Source organism: Rhagoletis zephyria, unplaced genomic scaffold (genome assembly GCF_001687245.7).
Source record: "Rhagoletis zephyria isolate East Lansing unplaced genomic scaffold, Rhagoletis_zephyria_1.1 Rzeph_scaffold_00115, whole genome shotgun sequence".
NCBI classification, from domain to species: domain Eukaryota; kingdom Metazoa; phylum Arthropoda; class Insecta; order Diptera; family Tephritidae; genus Rhagoletis; species Rhagoletis zephyria.
In genome coordinates, this window is record NW_016157199.1 from 302,787 (window position 1) to 317,255 (window position 14,469).

Consider the following 14,469-nt stretch of genomic DNA (forward strand, 5'->3'; position numbering starts at 1 on the left):
TTTTCGGTGTATCATATTATGAATGTGCACGCTCTCTTCTTTGTCATAAATGTTCGCACGTGTATGTGTACATATATGTCGTGTAAAGAAATGCCTAACGCTTTGCTTCCACTTATGTACGCCCACTTATATTTTTCAGTCTTACAATAACCCAAAAATTAAGACACTTAGAATTAAAAGTCTTTGCCAAAGTGTCTTTGCCTAAGGGAAATTTTAGCAGTTGATAAATAACCCACAACGGAAAACACAAAAAGTTCGCGCAGATAGGGATGTTTCCGATGTTTCAAAATTTGTTGAGTTTTAGTCACATTAAAAGGAAAATTNAGACATGGCTTAATCGATTTCTTTTTTCATCCTGATCATTTATGTATACATTTGTCTATATCTATCTCGATTCGTTTTGGCTGTTACAAACAACCGTTATGTGAACAAAATTAATATACCCTTGTGCACAAGTGCGCTCGGGTATAAAAATGCTTACATATGGATGTATTTCCCTGTATTTATTTACCATTCCTTTACCCTTCCTATAAATATAATAAAAATGCATGCCGTCGTGATTTTGCTGAGTCTAAAGTTCCAAGGCCCAATTTCGTTGAAATTTCAACGGGAACCCGGGCTTTTTTTTAATGATTAAGAAAGCATTTTTAATATCGAAAGATAAGAGTGCACACGGAATGTCTGAATGTTCCCCAAAAGAATAAGTAATAAACAGGGAAAGGATTTTCAGGACCTAAAAACCTATAAAAAAAACGCAAAATAAAACATCGAAATAGGCTAGAAAAGGCACTAGAAATCGCAAAAAAGGTAAAAAGAGGCTCTAAAAAAGACAGAATCCCGAAAAATAATCAAAAAAATGCTTTTGTTTTAGAAATGTCTATTNGCTTCCACTTATGTACGCCCACTTATATTTTTCAGTCTTACAATAACCCAAAAATTAAGACACTTAGAATTAAAAGTCTTTGCCAAAGTGTCTTTGCCTAAGGGAAATTTTAGCAGTTGATAAATAACCCACAACGGAAAACACAAAAAGTTCGCGCAGATAGGGATGTTTCCGATGTTTCAAAATTTGTTGAGTTTTAGTCACATTAAAAGGAAAATTCAATACTTTTCAATTCCAACTCTCTGTAATTCAATTANAAAAATGCTTTTGTTTTAGAAATGTCTATTTTACAAGTAAAAAGAGAAAAACAATGAACTAGTTTCATTATATGAAAAAATTCTACTTTGACTATTTTCTCCTTTCGAGTTTTTAACTCACAAAACTTTAATCTCTATAGTTGTAGTAAAATTGAACCACAAGACGCATTTTGAAGTTTTCTGGTAGCATTTTCATTCGATTTTCACGAAGAAAAGCCTTGAATGTACTAAACGTGCGCTCGACGTGAGTTGATATAAGTGGCGCCCAAACAAAATATAGAACGTTTAAAACCTTCATATTATCAAGAATAAGGGCTTTTCCTTGCCCTTTACAACTAGAGGCTAGTATGCAGCTGTCAAGAAAACGGACAAGAAAAAAATTGCCAGTACATATTTCGTGTGTGTGTCCTGGTTTCTTAGAGTAAGGGTCAAAATTACCCTTTCAGGCAGCAGCTAATGGGTTAAAATATTCTACGAAAATATTTCTCATGAAATTTTACTATATATGTCTTAAGATTTAATTTCGCTCAAACATTTTTTTAACCGTTTTTTCGCCTTATTTAAAAACTACTCAGGACGGGACAAGAAAACTTTAGTAGGGCATAAAATAAAAATACGAGATAACTTTTGCAAATCCTTCGAGTGTTTTACTACTGGATGGGTATACTTTCAAAAAATGTTAACAAAGTCCGGGGGCTGGTTTCGACTGTAGCACAGTGTTATATAAGCTTATCAAAAAAAGACGACATTTTCTGCTGTACTTCACAAACGAGATCATCTGTCAGTCCTACAGATGATGTTTACTAACTTGACGTCGCTGATTCTAAATATTCATTCGTTTTCTAGCAGCTCTTGTTTACGAGTTATAGCTTTCACCTTCGTTCGATGGAGGAACACTATCAAGACCACTAGAACACACATATCGCTCACCTAGGTCTAAAGTGAGCTAAATCAAAATTCAGATAGGGAAATTTAACTGCTTGTGGATCGTACAGATTAAACGCAATTAATACAAAAACAGGTATAATAGTAGTTTTTATGTAAGTACTATGAATCAAAAATGCTGTTGTGCGGTTATTATTATTATAAGTATAAACATACGTATAAATGTATAAGAATACTAGCAGACCCGGCGAACATCGTCCTGCTCAAAATAAATTTTTTGTTTTGAAACATTTTGGTCCAACATTTTCACCAACAGTTCACGTTCATGACTTTCAGTGACGCATTTATCTTCTGATATTACGGTTTGGTGGTTGTCAGAAGGATATTTCCATTAGGATATCCTTTTTCTGGGCTACTACCGCACGCATCATCACTACTGGAGGAATACATTGCAAAGAAATTGGAAATCTTTTTAAGGCGATTGTTCCTAATTTTTAACATTAGAGTTGACTGCTTTTTATTGCATAGTGCAATCGCAATAGATGCAATCTCAATAAGAGCTATTTTATGCTTAAACTTTTAAAAACCTTTGTAATTAATGTAATAGTCTGTAAGAATACAATTTTCTGTAGACAAAATAAATAAATAAATAAATAAATTGCCGTCTTAAATAACATAGGAAAAATGTGTATGCATACAAAGATACGTAATAGTTTTAGTGCGTTTGAAAGGCGCACTGCCCCCTTTTCACATAGCCCCAATTTTCTCTAAGAGTATGGGATTCACATACCTCCACCCATGCAGGAATGCCAACTTGGCTCAAACCGTGCCATATTTTGCCCTATTTTACTCCAAATGAAACTTTTGAAAAACAGTAATATTTCAATACATTTTTGTGAAATCCTTTGCGAGAACTTCTTTTTCTCAACTAAAATTTTCTAATTTCTATAGTGTATACAACTTGTTTATCTTACTTTGGCCTTGGACTTGTGTTTTAGGAATGTTTTTCTAATTTTAATGCTACATGGGAAAAATTTAAGAGAATGGCACTTTTATTTTTTTATTTGGCAATTTTGGCACTTTTTGGCACTTTTTTTATCCTCAATATAGCACTTCATAGCTAAATATAGTTGGCAGCTCTGATACCATGTTCGAGTACTCTACCATGAACACTTCCGGTGATATGCAGTATGAAAAATTCGTTTTGTATGGGAAGTGCCACGCCCCATTTTCCAATAGCCCCAATTGTTCTTCATGCCTGTGCGATTGATTTTATATATGAATACCAAGTTCCAGTACTCTACCATGAACACTTCCAGAGATATGCAGTGTGAAAGATTCGGTTTGTATGGGAGGTGTCACCCACCTTTTTCCAAAAGTCCCAATTTTTCTTCATGACTATGCGATTGATTTTATATATGAATACCAAGTTCTAGTACTCTATCATGAACACTTCCGGAGATATGCAGTATGAAAAATTCTTTTTGTATGGGAAGTGCCACGCCCCTTTTTTCAATAGCCCCAATTTTTCCTCATGGCTATTCGATTGATTTTTTATATGAATACCAAGTTGAAGTATTCTACCATGAATACTTCCAAAGATATGCAGTGTGAAAGATTCGGCTTTTATGGGATGTGTCATTCCCCTTTTTCCAAAAGCCAAAATTTTTCTTCAAGACTATGCGTTTGATTTTATATATCTCGTACATACCAAGTTCCAGTACTCTACCATGAACAGTTCCAGAGATATGCAGTATGAAAAATCCGGTTTGTATGAGAGATGCCACGCCCCTTTTTCCAATAACCCCAATTTTTTTTCATGACTATGCGATTTATTTTATATATGTATCTCCATACCAAGTTCCAGTGCTCTATCGTGAACGCTTCCAGAGATATGCAGTGTGAAAAAATCGGTTTGTATGGTGTACACCGCATTTCTCACAGTTACAGAATCTAGCCCCTGGTCAAAGCAACAAAAAAATATAGAAAAATGATTTTTTCGCCCCTCGGCAAGTAATGGCAAACCTTCGGGTGTATTTCTGCCATGAATCTTGTTACGTTTAATTTGGAAAGCGGCATATATAATTAAGCGCCGAACAATAAAGCCGGTAAAGCATATTGTTCTTCAAATGAGAAAATTTTACCAGCAGTAAACTTTTCGCAACAAAGCGGAGAATCCATTCAAGTGGGAGTCTTATTAACGGGTAGTGCTGTACTTACATACATCAATGTAATACTATCGTATTTCCTTTATGTACACTAACAAAAATTTTTTAATTCCACGTATCGTTAGCTTAATTCACAAAGGCCCTAACCAAAGAATTTTTTATTTTTCAAGAGAAGCCAAAGACATTATAAAAAAGTATCAAAAACAGGTAGGACTTTTTAAAAAGTGGCGTGTAACTCCCTTGCTTTTGGTAATAGCACTCTACAATTTCGAATGAGGGTGTATTTGAATACAATCTACCAAAATCTGTGCAATTCGCAGTTTCGATAAAAGTGTTCGTTAGAGCCTTTGTGAATTAAGATACCGATATTTTTCTGTAAGGCAAGTAAGTAGTTAATCTATTTCCTATTTCCTTTTCTTCCCATCTAGCGCGTCTACTATTTGTCTCTGGAATACTACATGGGTCGATCACTCCAAAACACTATGATTAACCTAGGAATTCAGAGTGAATGTGAAGAGGCGATGTACCAGTTGGGTTTGGACATTGAGAATCTCGAGGAGATGGAAGAGGATGCTGGTTTGGGCAATGGCGGCTTGGGTCGGTTAGCTGCTTGTTTCTTGGACTCTATGGCTACACTCGGCCTGGCCGCTTATGGTTACGGTATTCGTTATGAATACGGAATTTTTGCACAGAAGATCTTAAATGGAGAGCAACAGGAGGAGCCTGATGATTGGCTGCGCTACGGTAATCCATGGGAGAAAGCCCGACCAGAATTCATGAAGCCCGTTCATTTCTACGGTCGCGTGGTCGACAATCCCGAGGGTAAGAAGTGGGTGGATACGCAGGTTGTCTATGCCATGCCATATGATAACCCCATTCCCGGTTATGGAAACAATCATGTCAATACCCTGCGTTTATGGTCAGCTAAGAGTCCCATCGATTTCAATCTGAAATTCTGTGAGTAAACATATTTTTCTGTATACATATCGTAGGTGCATACGAAGAAAGACGAGCGCTCAATAGTTGACCGCGAAAATATATGTATGAGAAAAATGTCGACGAAGAAAAACGCTTAAATATAATTGACGACGAAGAAAGACGCCCAGGCATAGTTGACCAATAGTATCACAAAAAAAAATTCGATTTAACCCTACTTCCTTATAGGATCATATTTGATACTATTTTTTCGTTTATTCTAAATAATATATTAAATTCATAATAATAAAAAATGTCTCTCTATATAGTTGTTCAACACTATGAAACACAGTTGATTTAAGCCCTTATCTTTAGTTTGAAGTATTTTACATTATTTAACCGGCGCGTCGCTGCCGCAAAAAAACTAATTTTCACAATTGGTCTTTAATTGAAATCTTTCATTAAAGCGAAGACGACACATCAGGTAAAAAACTAAATTACATAAATTGTGCTTAAATCTGTAAAACCAGTAAAGCAGGTAGAATAATTCTTTACAAATAGATTTTTATTGATTTATTTTCTACTATGTTTTCTATTTGACTATTAGAAATGCATCTATAATATGCTGAAATATTTTTGCATAAAGTTTTCAAGGCATTCCGCATGTACTAAAGGTGACAATGCAAGGAATAATTATCCAGAAAGAAAGAACAATTCATGGACTTTAAAATGGTTGTAAGTTATTAAGAAAATACGGTTATGATGAGAAGTTATTGGCATTCATATCATAAAAATGCTTCTTGGATGTCCCACCCGTCACAGCAAACATTTTTATTTTTTAACATACCACACAAATTCCTAAGTTTCCCATTGTTTGAATGAGATCCCCTTATTAAAAATAGAATAAACTAGCAGACCCGGCGAACTTCGTCCCGCTCTAAATTAATATTTATTATTGAAACTTTTTGGTCCAACATTTTCACTAACAATTCATTTCATTGGCACATTCATCTGCTAAGATTATCGGTTGGTGGTCATTTGCCACTTTAAATAACCTAAAGAAAGTGTTATGTCCGTGAAGAAGTTCTTAAAATTCTCCAATTGTACAGCATTTAATAGCACGGTTAATCGTAAAACGAAATAAATTTGAAGAACTATTTCCTCTTCACTACCTGTCGGCAACAATGATCCGGTTCTATAGTGAATCTGTCCTAGAAGCTTTATAGTATAGTTGGTGGTAATTTCAAAATGGGTGCGTATCATTGTTCTACAGAAATGCAATATACTATACATATCGTCGTTTAAAGTACAAAACCGCGTATCAGGAAAATGCAAAACCGCGTATCAAGATAATGCAAAACTGCGTATGTGAGGTTGCATAAATTATTTTCTAGAGAGTAAAAACATTCATATTTCAAAATGATTCTCTTTTGTATAAAGAAATCGCATTTTAGGCTAGTATATTTCAGGACGAATGGATAAGGATTGAGCCAAGAGCTTGTGTGAGCAAATCCAATTTTTGGCAGCCAATGTCAGTTACGCGGTTTTGCAGAATGACGATACGCGGTTTTTTACTTTAAACGACGATATACTTATTTCAGACGAAATACCTTAAAAGCTTAAACGCATAACAATATAGGAAAACAGGTCGATTTAATCTGACATTCACGTCACCTTTTCTCACTTGACTATTTTTATTAATAACTCGACTCCAGCGCCACCTGGCAGCACTTTTTTGCAATAGTATTGCTCATACCGTTACCAATAAATATTTTAAATATTAGCTAAATTGGATCAAAAATTAGATTTTTAGCAATAACTCAACCACAGCGCCAACTGGCGGTTTAAATTGTGAAACTAAACCATCCATAGACCAACTCAAACACACACAAAAAATTTCGTTAAAATCCGCACACCCATTTAGGAGGATTTCACTCACAAACACACCTACAGAAGTATTATTAATACAATCAAGGATAATTAAAGTCGGTACGTTTGTAGGCCCCACACCCCTTTTCAAATAGCCCAATTTTTGTCCATGAGTATGGGTTTGATTTGATATATACATAAATTACTCCATACGAAGTTCCAGTACTGTACCATGAACATTTTCGGAGATATGCAGTATGAAAAATTTGGTTTGTATGGGAGGTGCCAAGGCCCCTTCTCCAATAGCAACAATTTTTCTCCAAGAGTATGCGATTGATTTTATATTTCTCCATACCAAGTTCCAGTACTCTATCATGAATTCTTTCAGGGATATGCAGTAAAAAAAATTCGGTTTCTATGGGAGGTGCCACGCCTCCTTTTCCAAAAGCTCCACTTTTTCTCCAATAGTATGCGATTTATTTCATATATTTCCATACCAAGTTCCAGTACTCTACCGTGAACATTTCCAGAGATATGCCAGTACTCTTCCATGAACTATTCCAGAGATATGCGGTATGAAATATTCGGCTTTTATATGAAGGGCCACGCCCCGATTGATTTTAAATATCTCCGTGCCAAGTTCCAATACTCTACCGTGAACATTTCCAGAGATATGCAGTATGAAAATCTCGGTTTGTATGGGAGGTGCCACGCCCCTTTTTCTAATTTTTCTCCATTAGTATGAGATTGATTTCGTTTATCTCCATACCAAGTTCCAGAAGTCTACTACACACTGTGCTAAGTTCGCCTTGTGAATTCTTGTTGCTTTTTTCCACTATTTGAGAATTCACAAGGCGAACTTAGCACAGGTGTAGGTAGGTAACGGCTCTTAATATGCTTAATTTGTTAAATGGCCCATCAAGTCGTTTGGCTGTGTATGTTCTTGTGGTGTGATTGTACCAGCTGCTGGTGTCGTAAGTGGTGAAATTAGCTCAATTTTCTAAGTAAAAAGTATTTTGTCGGAAATTTCTTGCACTATATGAGTCAAAGCCATGTTTGTGGAAGATTAAGTGCACGATATTGCAGTTGTGAATTAAAAAAAAAAACAACGTTTAACAAAATGGTAGAAAAATTATGAAATTTCGGCTCTAATCATTTCGATTTTCCACGGCCTCATTTGTAAAGAAATAAATACTGTACCAGCATGCTGGTAAGTTATATCCTTCGGGCCTGATGGTACAATCACTTGAAGGTTTTTGGTTGGATAAAATATTTGCTTTTTTTCCAGAGTTCATTGTTTTTCTATACCATTACTTATTGAAAATATTTGCCTGTATACTTACATATGTATATGTAAGTAAAAAATTTTAGCTACCATTTTTAGCCACAACGACTTTTTTTTAGCTCTTTTTTAGCCCTTTTTATACCTTTCATGAGCATGAAACGGTATTATAACTTTGGTACGGTGTTTGTAAGTACCAGAATAAGAAGAGATAGACCCATTAAAATGTATACTTAAATGATCAGAACGTCGAGCTGAGTCGATTTAGCCATGCCCATCTGTCCGTCTGTCCGTCCGTCTGTCTGTCTGTCTGTCTGCCTGTACGTCTGTTTGTATACAATCTAGTCTCTCAGTTTTCGAGATATCCGGATGAAATTTGGAAGGTAGGTGTATTTTTGTAATGTATTAATCATTTGTCGGAACCGGAAGAATCGGACCACTATAACATATAGCTCCCATACAACTGATTGTTCAGATATGAGATTTTGCGTTATAACTTCTCCATTTATGCAGCTAGGAACATGAAATTATACTTCCACCCATTATCAACAGAAAACTTAAAGTGAAAATTACAAAGATCGGGTCACTATAACCTATAGCTCCCATACAACTGATTGTTCAGTTATGAGAATTTTCGTTATAACTCCTCCATTTATGCAGCTGGGAACATGAAATTTCGCAATATTTCCACCCGTTATCGAAAACATACTAACAGTAAAAATGGCGAAGATCGGGTCGCTATAACCTATAGCCTCCATACAACTGATTGTTCAGATTCGAGACTCTTTGTTATAACTTCTCCATATATGCAGCTAGGAACATGAAATTTCGCAATATTTTCACTAATTACCAACAGAAAGTTTACAGTAAAATTAACAAAGAGCAGGCCACTGCAACCTATTTATATCCTCCATACAACTGATTGTTCAGATATGGGGGTTTACTGTAAAAAATACAAAATATAAGTTTGAAATTTGTCCACACTGTTTTCCTTGAAACAGTAACCTTATAGTACAATCATAAATTTGTAGAACAATTTTCTCGAGATTTTTACCCGTAAAGTTTGTTAAAAAAAATCGTTAAATTTTAGTATAATAAAGTGCAATTTTAAGCCGGTAAGTATTACCACTAATTTTTGGCAACTTTTTTTTGCCTGTGTTGCGCATTTTTTTCATACAAAGTATCTTCGACCATTTTTTTTTTTTTGAAAGAGAAGCAAATGAGTAGCACTTGCCACTCGCACTTTATACTAAATTTTAATGAGTTACAAAACTGGAAACCAAACTTTTTTCTAAAGATTCTAATTAAAAAGTTTGAAATTTTGGTGAAACATTGAAGAATAAATTTTTACAGTTTTTTGCACAAAAGAGGTTTACTTTCATAAAATAAATAATAAACATTAAATAAACTAAGGAAAAATAGCCAAAACTTACTAAAATATTGAGTCCTAATTTCTATTTTGGCCACTGTATGTATTCCTCGNCGTTATGTTTGGAAATAAATGAGTGCGAGTGTGTGCAGATGTAAAAAGAAAGCGAGTGATTTAAAATGTAATTTGAGTGTATCCATGCAGATCTCTGTTCTATACCAACATCACTTAAAACTCATTCAAAGGAATGCCATTATAATGAGCTGTTAAGGCGTCGGTTNTTTTTTCTAAAGATTCTAATTAAAAAGTTTGAAATTTTGGTGAAACATTGAAGAATAAATTTTTACAGTTTTTTGCACAAAAGAGGTTTACTTTCATAAAATAAATAATAAACATTAAATAAACTAAGGAAAAATAGCCAAAACTTACTAAAATATTGAGTCCTAATTTCTATTTTGGCCACTGTATGTATTCCTCGATTCGAATCACAGGCTTTCAGATTAGAAAATAATAACTGTTTATAAAGAAAATTACGATTATATACCAGACAACAGCATGAGTATACTCACTTCCATTTAAACAGTATGAACTCATTCCGGTGAACTCTATAAGGTTAGTGAGAAACACCGTACAAACAGTGAGATTCATAATTAGTTTTGAAATCAATATTTAGCTGCAGTGTACTCATTTGATTTCAAATATGGCATTGATATACTCTTTCCAAATCAAGTCAAGCGAGTGAAAAATGCTGTTATGAAAAGCAAGTCGAGCAATCGAATGACACCATTGACTTCACACAATTAGTAGAGAATACGACAATTTTGAAAAAAATGGATATTGATGAAGTATTTTTTTAAATATATTAGTTTTACTAAATTATTTAGTTATGCACCTGACGTACATTTATATAATTAGTCTACAAAAGAAATGCAATGTTACCTCAGAAGACATCGGCTTTATAAGGGACTTGAAAAATAAGTTGCTTTATTATTTAAAAACAGTTGCTGTTGAAAACTAACAGATTTGCACAAAATTGTGCTTTTTTTATACCCGCCGGAAAAAGAGCTCAAGAACTTTACCGAATCTGAGCAAAGGTACACAAAAGGGAAAATGTTTACCAATTATGAGAACGTTAACTGAGAATTCTGACAGTACAACGGAACCACAAATTGCGGATACACCGTTGTAACCTTCAGACAACTTTGAGCTGTTTTCAGGTCTTCTTAAACAAACTACCTTTGTGAGCAGAACTGATAAAGCTACTGCAGAGCTGCGGCGATATGAATATATTGAGGTATATTTTCATACGGACTTCGATATAATTAATTGGTGGGAGGTACACAAATGCGAAATGCCGCTGCTGCATAAACTCAGTCGTAGAGTAATAGCCACTCCTTCAACTAGCGCATCGTCAGAATGAGTTTTTTCTTCTGCTGGAAATGTTATTTCTGACAAAAGATGCCACCTTTTGTCAAATGATGTTGCCCTTAATCAGTTGATATTTTTGCATTATAATATGCAGTTAGGAAACCAATAAAATTAAAAAAAATTGTCTTTACAAATGTTTTTTCTTTGATACTTTCATTACAGCAGTTATGCCATGTACTTGTTTTTCAAATCAAGCACTTGTTATTTGAATCGAGCACGTGATAGTGTGAATTACTCACTCAACCGAAAATGTTTTTTCAATGCTATCGCACGTTATGTTTGGAAATAAATGAGTGCGAGTGTGTGCAGATGTAAAAAGAAAGCGAGTGATTTAAAATGTAATTTGAGTGTATCCATGCAGATCTCTGTTCTATACCAACATCACTTAAAACTCATTCAAAGGAATGCCATTATAATGAGCTGTTAAGGCGTCGGTTCCGAATAAGGGACAAATACAGGACATTAAAAGAAATACAGAACATTTGGCGTCCCGTATAAAATAAATGAATTACCAGGACAATGGGTCAAAACAGAGGACTGTCCCGTATAATACAGGGCGGATGGTCACCGTACCTATGCCTGAAGAACTGGTTCTCAATCCAGTTAATGCAATAACAGCTTCTTCCAAGCCATTGAAAACATGCACATTGATAGGTCCACCACCTGTTGCGCTTGCTTCTGCCTTCGGCCGCGCTTAGGAATTATAAGCCTTACTAAGTAGAATTCTCCTCTCTGTATTGCAAGAGAAGATGAGCTTCCATGTGCTACATAACTCCGGCTACGCCATCCACAGTGTTTTTGCACAGAACCCACATCAAAATTTCGAAAAAGTTCATAGTGCAAACCGAATAAAACATTTAGGGGATTCGCTTAAGCTCGTAAAGTCTTAAACTGTGTAAAAGTCGTAAGTTTACGAGGCTTTTATGGGAACGCCCCCTATGTGAAAATAAATAGGTGCGTAAAGTGACTATTTGACAGATCAACCAGAATTTTGTGAAGCATTTTTCGTTTCGTAGTACTTTCCATAACATCCCGCCGTTTTGTCTCTATCACTCTTGGCTAAAATACAATTAAAAAAGCCGAAAATTATCAATACAGTTAGAGGATGAAATGAATTCATTTTATTCGCTTACAATTTTTTCATTTATTTTCATTATTTTGACCTACAGTTCGGCATAACAATTTTGGCCCCTCAGCAATAATGAAGTTTACGAGGCGCATCAAATTTGCCTCGTAATTTTACGAGACGCTCGTAAATTGAGCTCCATACAAATTTTGACAGTTCTTTTACGAGGCTCGTAAATTTACGAGTTTTACATCTTTATCTGGCTTCCGACACGGTATTGTTTTCGTACAAAATTACGCAAAAGAGCTGTCTATTTCTTACCCGTTCCTTTTCAGGCATGCCATTGTTACGAATTTCGAAAGTTAGAAAATACTAATCAGGTTGCAGCATACTATTTCTACGATTCGTAGCAAAATCCGAATACGAAAGAGTTGCAGAATAGGGGTATACATTTTTTGCTGTCCCACACGTGAGCATGCTACATACAAATGACCACGGGAAAAGATTGACCTTGTGCCTTGTTGATGGTCATTGAAAATGCAAGTCGAATGGATAACTGTAGTCGTTTGAAATCAAATGGCATATATGTATGTAGGAATGATGAGAATGCGTGTAAGGAGCACATCTGCTTTCGATTTTCCTTTAAGAATAGTTCCCTCGATGACTTTCAACATCAGTTTCTTCACAGCGAGTCTTGTTCTATTACATAATCGGAGAGGATTAATGTTACGCGATAAAATAATTGGTACGCCGACCTCGAGTGACAGTTTGTGCGACGGCACACCAAGAACATCCAAGAATTTAAGAACTCTATTGCATAATTTACCACTTCGTTCAGATTCATGATGCTGTCAATGAATTTGGGTGGAGTGCAATAAGGCCAACGGAAATAACGCCCACGCGCTTTATTTCCTAAAAAAAGAAATAAAACCCGCGGGCGTTATTGCCTTTTCGAAAAAGAAATTAAGTCCGCGGGCTTTATTGCCTTTTGCCGGTGGGCATTATTTCCCTTTCGATATGGTAATAACGCCCGCGGGCTTCATTTCCTAAAAAAGGAAATAAAGCCCGAGGGCGTTATTTCATCTTTATTATGGCTCTGGTCTCCATTTTAGACTATGTACATCCAAACCCCTTGTTCTAAATAAAAACTAACTAATAAGATAACATTGAAATAAATATTTGTTTTTCTTTATTAAACGAATTTGTTTTTGTTATTTTATGGCCTTATAACAATTATATTCAACAATCTTTATTGAGCTTGAGGCCGTTATTAATGAAAAACNAGCAACAATAATTTGAAAAAATGGTAGAAGTGATAGCTATTTCGGAAATCACCACATTTCCTCATCAGACTTCTTTCAGTATGATTCGAACCGACGATCCCACTGACTCAGCCAGTTACCTACGCACTGTACTGTGAGAGAATTGTGATAGTGAATTGCAGCTGAATAAATAGCTGCGCTTGATTGTGTTGGCTTAACCACAGTATTTACAGTAGTAAACCTTTTTGAGTACTCCTCGGGGGTAAAATCTATTAAGGGTTGATAATGAGAAGGAGCATGCATTTTGTTCATTCAGAGTTGTATACAAAATTACTGTGGGAGCAACAACCGTACTATGGGGCACAAGTCATGACTGTGTAATAATGACCGAAATTAATTGCAAAAGTGTAAAAACATTGCAAATTATTGTCTATTATTATATATACTAGTACAGATTATCATAGTTCAGTGTATAACTTGTTATATTACACCGTACATGGTATGAACTGTTAAATGCTGAAAACGCTTATAACTTGTGGGCGGATGTGCTGGCAGGCATTGGGGTCTGTATAACTATACAAACCATGTTTTTTTTTAATAAAGACTTTAATATATTCGGAAATTTAGAATTTTGCTTGATAAATTCACATACCCAAATTCATAAAAAACAAAGAACACTTTAACTGCTTTATAAATCGAATTTTTGTATGAAAATGTCACTTTATAGAGCTCTTTAAACCTACTTTATTTTTTATGAATAAGGCCAACCAAATTTACGTTTTTCATAAAAATATAATCTTATAATGGACTTTTTTATACCCGAGCGCACTTGTGCACAAGGGTATATTAATTTTGTTCACATAACGGTTGTTTGTAACAGCCAAAACGAATCGAGATAGATATAGACAAATGTATACATAAATGATCAGGATGAAAAAAGAAATCGATTAAGCCATGTCTGTCTGTCCGTCCGTCTGTCCGTCTGTCCGTCTGTCCGTCTGTCCGTGTACACGATAACTCGAGCAAAAATTGAGATATCTCAACGAAATTTGGTATGTAGGTTTCCCTTAATCCAAGGTAGGTTG

General features: G+C 35.1%; 1 protein-coding gene across 2 annotated transcripts in view; it reads left to right on the top strand.

Moving 5' to 3' along the window:
* Window positions 1–14,469, top strand: part of LOC108378363 (glycogen phosphorylase) — a 72,341-nt gene that overhangs the window by 12,839 nt on the left and 45,033 nt on the right. For both annotated transcript variants that reach the window (XM_017634664.1, XM_017634671.1), the window contains exon 2: window positions 4,622–5,150. In XM_017634664.1, coding sequence (XP_017490153.1) covers window positions 4,622–5,150 — 529 coding nt within the window. The remainder of the gene's footprint in view (window positions 1–4,621; window positions 5,151–14,469) is intronic.